Source organism: Leucoraja erinacea, chromosome 9 (assembly GCF_028641065.1).
Source record: "Leucoraja erinacea ecotype New England chromosome 9, Leri_hhj_1, whole genome shotgun sequence".
NCBI lineage: Eukaryota > Metazoa > Chordata > Chondrichthyes > Rajiformes > Rajidae > Leucoraja > Leucoraja erinaceus.
In genome coordinates, this window is record NC_073385.1 from 65,509,464 (window position 1) to 65,514,463 (window position 5,000).

At 51.2% G+C, this 5,000-nt stretch overlaps 1 protein-coding gene across 1 annotated transcript in view; it reads left to right on the forward strand.

Moving 5' to 3' along the window:
• The window catches only part of LOC129700609 (delta-like protein 4), a 29,441-nt gene that overhangs the window by 6,379 nt on the left and 18,062 nt on the right, over positions 1–5,000 (forward strand). The window contains exons 3-4 of the mRNA XM_055641227.1: positions 401–652; positions 2,748–2,805. Of these exons, the coding sequence (XP_055497202.1) occupies positions 401–652; positions 2,748–2,805 (310 nt within the window). The remainder of the gene's footprint in view (positions 1–400; positions 653–2,747; positions 2,806–5,000) is intronic.

A 5,000-nucleotide genomic window follows, 5' to 3' on the forward strand; every position in this document is an offset into this window, starting at 1 on the left:
TAACCCCACCCTCTTGCCCACACCCCCTTCACCCCCACCCCCTACCAATCTTACTCTCCCCCACCCGTTTCTCCCCACCCTGCCCCCTCTCTCTGTCCCCTTCTCTCCCACCCCCCTCCGTCCCTCTCTCTGGTCCCCTTCTCTCTCTCCCCCTCTCCCTCTCCTCTTTCTCCCAATACCCCATGCCCCCCTAGCGCTTTGCTCCCTGTCTCTCTCTCCCCACCCCCCACTCTCTCTCCTCCCCCTCGGCCCCTCTCTCCTCCCACCCCATTCCCTTTCTCTCTCTCTGTCCCATTCTCTTCCCCCTCTCCCCTCTCTCTTTCTCCCACACACCCTGCCCCCTCTATCTGCCCCCCCCCCCTCCCCATGTCTCCTGCCACTGACTTTGTATCTCTTCAAGGCTTGGGGCAGCGGTACATTCGAGCTGAGGATTCTCCAGTTCGTCAACGGCGAGAGCTCGCTGGCGTCCGGTGGCCACTGTGTGCCCGCCTGCCGCACGTTCTCCCGCGTGTGCCTGCAGCATTTCCAAGTGCTGGTGTCTCCGGGGACGTGTACCTACGGCACACTCCTCTCCCCGCTGATGGGCAGCGGCTCCTTCAGAGTGGCGAGCACACACAGTCCGCTCAGGCTCAACTTCACCTTCAAGTGGCCGGTGAGCGGCCGCGCCGGCTACAGAGGCGGCATCGTGTACACGGGGCAGGGCGGGGAGAGAGAGAGAGCAGGGCAGGGCAGGGTAGGGGGCAGAGAGAGGGGGGACAGTGAGGATGGACAGACGGTAGCCTGGGAACTGTCAGAAGCAGGGGCTCCACAGATGCTGCCTGACCCGCTGTGTTACTCCAGCTTTTTGTGTCTATCTTCGATTTAAACCAACTCCTACACAGAAACAGAGGTTTCCGTTTTACCTCGACCCCTTCTAAAAGGTGCAAATACACACACATACACCCCTATACACACACCTGTACGCTCGCACCTCTATACACACACACACACACACACCTATATTCGCACCTCTATACACTCACCTGTACATATACGTCTATATATACACAGCTCTATACACATGTACACATACATACATGCAAATAGAAACATAGAAAATAGGTGCAGGATTAGGCCATTCGGCCCTTCGAGCCTGCACCGCCATTCAATATGATCATGGCTGATCATCCAACTCAGTATCCTGTACCTGCCTTCTCTCCATACCCCCTGATCCCTTTATCCACAAGGGCCACATCTAACTCCCTCTTAAATATAGCCAATGAACTGGCCTCAACTACCTTCTGTGGCAGAGAATTCCACCGATTCACCACTCTCTGTGTGAAAAATGTTTTTCTCATCTCGGTCCTAAAATACTTCCCCCATATCCTTAAACTGTGACCTACAACTTAAAATACATCACACATCTGTACACTCACATACACATATCCATTCATGGAGACGTACATAGTTACACTACACCGGCGCGCAAACACACACACACACACGTTCATAGATGTAGACACCTTTGTACACACATGCACTTACACCCACAGAGACAGACATGCATAAATGCACAGATACTCGTGTACACACACATATTCACAAACACAGCCATACAGACACCCACTTCTCCACAGATGCTGCCTGACCCGCTGACTTACTCCAGCATTTTGTGTCCACCTTCGGTGTAAACCAGCATCTGCAGTTCCTTCCCACACTCACACACACACGTACTGACTGTACACATTCAATCACAGACACACGTGCACACAAGCAGAAACACCCCGCGTATGTAGGCGTGGATACGGGGAATTGCCCGCAGACACACACTATCACACACACACACACTATCACACACACACACACACACTATCACACACACACACACAGACACACACACACTATCACACACACACACACACACACTATCACACACACACACTATCACACACACACACACACACTATCACACACACACACACACACACACACTGTCACACACACACACACTATCACACACACACACACACACACAATCACACACACACACACACTATCACACACACACACACACACACACACAATCACACACACACACTATCACACACACACACACACTATCATACACACACACACACTATCACACACACACACACAATCACACACACACACACACACACATCACACACACACAATCACAATCACACACACACACTATCACACACACACAATCACACACTCACACACACACACACTCACACACACACACAATCACACACACACACACACACACACACACACACACACACTCACACACACACTATCACACACACACACACACACACACACACACACACACTATCACACACACACACATCTCACACACACACACTATCACACACACACACACCATCACACACACACTATCACACACACTATCACACACACACAGACACACACACAAATACACACTCACACTCACACGCACACACACACACACACACACACACACAATCACACACACACACAGAAAGACACACAATAGTGGACAGGAATGAACAATTGAATGAGACAGAGCGGCAAACACGGTTCGGGTTACTGCTGTTTTAGACTGTTACTGAGGCCGACTCAGCAGGGGAATATCCCGACAAGGGAGAAGCGAGTAGAAGCGACCGCACGGCACTGGCGCTGTGAGGACGGGGAGGGTGGGCGTGTGTGGGACACACGGCAGCGCCTCTAACTAACTCTCTCCCTCTTCTGTTTCACAGGGAACTTTCTCCCTCATCATCGAAGCTTGGAATTCTCCCCCCAGCCAGCTGATCCCCAGTAAGTCCAGGGAGGGCTTGTCAGTAAGGTGCAGGTTGTGAATGAGTTGCAAGGGTACATTAGCTTGTGAGCCGCGGGCGGTGAGTTGTGCAGGTGCAGGTGCAGCAGCCGGGCTGTGAGAATTCCCCCGGCCAACCGGCCCGGCAGCCACTCCAGCACAATCCACTTCCTCTGGTTTATTTCTGGCGTGGGAAACTTGTACTGGACCTTGGTGAGAAAATCGAAACCTTGCCAAGTGTTCCGGACGGGCTCTTCCTGCGCTTAACACCTCCCGAGGAACGACACCGCCCTTTGCGAAAGCGGCAGCGATTGTTCTGCAGCCAGGCACAAAATGCTGGAGTAACTCAGCGGGACCAGGCAGCATCTCTGGAGAGAAGGAATGGGGGTCGAGGCCCTTCATCAGACTCGGACCTCGACCCGAAACGTCACCCACACCTTCTCTCCAGAGATGCTGCCTGTCCCGCTGAGTTACTCCAGCTTTTTATGTCTATCTTCGGTTTAAACCAGCATCTGCAGTCCCTTCCTACACATCTCATAGGAACATAGAAATTAGGTGCAGGAGTAGGCCATTCGGCCCTTCGAGCCTGCACCGCCATTCAATATGATCATGGCTGATCATCCAACTCAGTATCCTGTACCTGCCTTCTCTCCATACCCTCTGATCCCTTTAGCCACATCTAGCTCCCTCTTAAATATAGCCAATGAACTGGCCTCAACTACCTTCTGTGGCAGAGAATTCCAGAGATTCACCACTCTCTGTGTGAAAAATGTTTTTCTCATCTCGGTCCTAAAAGATTTTCCCCTTTATCCTTAAACTGTGACCCCCTTGTTCTGGATTTCCCCAACATCGGGAACAATCTCCCTGCATCTAGCCTGTCCAACCCCTTAAGAATTGTGTACGTTTCTATAAGATCCCCCCTCAATCCTCGATTGTGAGAGAGAGAAGGAACGCGCTTGTCCCCATCCGCCCAGTTACTCGAGGACCTGGTTAATAGTTCTTTGCTGCCAAGGTATAGTGAAATTATTTGTGCTTACTGTTACCATAAACTAAATACAATCCCTGATTAAGTACAAAACGTGTAGAAATAGCCCATTGAGGCCATATACAAGTCTCCAGGTTTTGACGCCATGTACCAGGCCCAAGATGTTGTTGACCATAAAGGCCCATTGCAGTCATAGCCTGTGTCTGGGACATCCAGTAAACCGGTGCCCCTCTCCCCTTGCCCGGCCATCTTCAGTCTTTACGCTCCAGCTGCCGACCTTGCGGGCGGATTGCAAAATCCCAGTTTTCCTTTCCACACCATCCTCTCCGGTTTCCGGAGCCGAGCTCGGCACCTTCCCTCTTCATAAGATCACGTGATAGGAGCAGAATTAGGCCATTCAGCCCATCAAGTCTACCCCGCCATTCAATCATGGCTGATTTATCTCTCCCTCCTAACCACATTCTCCTGCCTTCTCCCCATAACCCCTGACACCTGCATTAATCAAGAATCTATCTATCTCTGCCTTAAATATATCCACTGACTTGACCTCCACAGCCTTCAGAGGCAATGAGTTCCACAGATTCACCACCCTCTGACCGAAGAAATTCCTCCTCATCTCCTTCTTAAAGGAACCGTAGTGAGACCACACCTGGAGTATTGTGTGCAGTTTTGGTCCCCTAATTTGAGGAAGGACATTCTTGCTATTCAGGGAGTGCAGCGTAGGTTAACAAGGTTAATTCCCGGGATGGCGGGACTGTCATATGCTGAGAGAATGGAGCAGCTGGGCTTGTACACTCTGGAGTTTAGAAGGATGAGAGGGCATCTCATTGAAACATATAAGATTGTTGAGGGCTTGGACACGCTAGAGGCAGGAAACATGTTCCCGATGTTGGGGGAGTCCAGAACCAGGGGCCACAGTTTAAGAATAAGGAGTAAGCCATTTAGAACGGAGACGAGGGAACACTTTTATCACAGAGAGTGGTGAGTGTGGAATTCTCTGCCTCAGAGGGCGGTGGAGGCAGGTTATTTGGATACTTTCAAGAGAGAGCTAGATAGGGCTCTTAAAAATAGCGGAGTCAGGGGATATGGGGAGAAGGCAGGATTGGGGATGATCAGCCATGATCACATTGAATGCCGGTGCTGGCTCGAAGGGCCGAATGGCCTACTCCTGCACCTATTGTCTATAATTCTGAGGCTATGACCTCTAGTCCA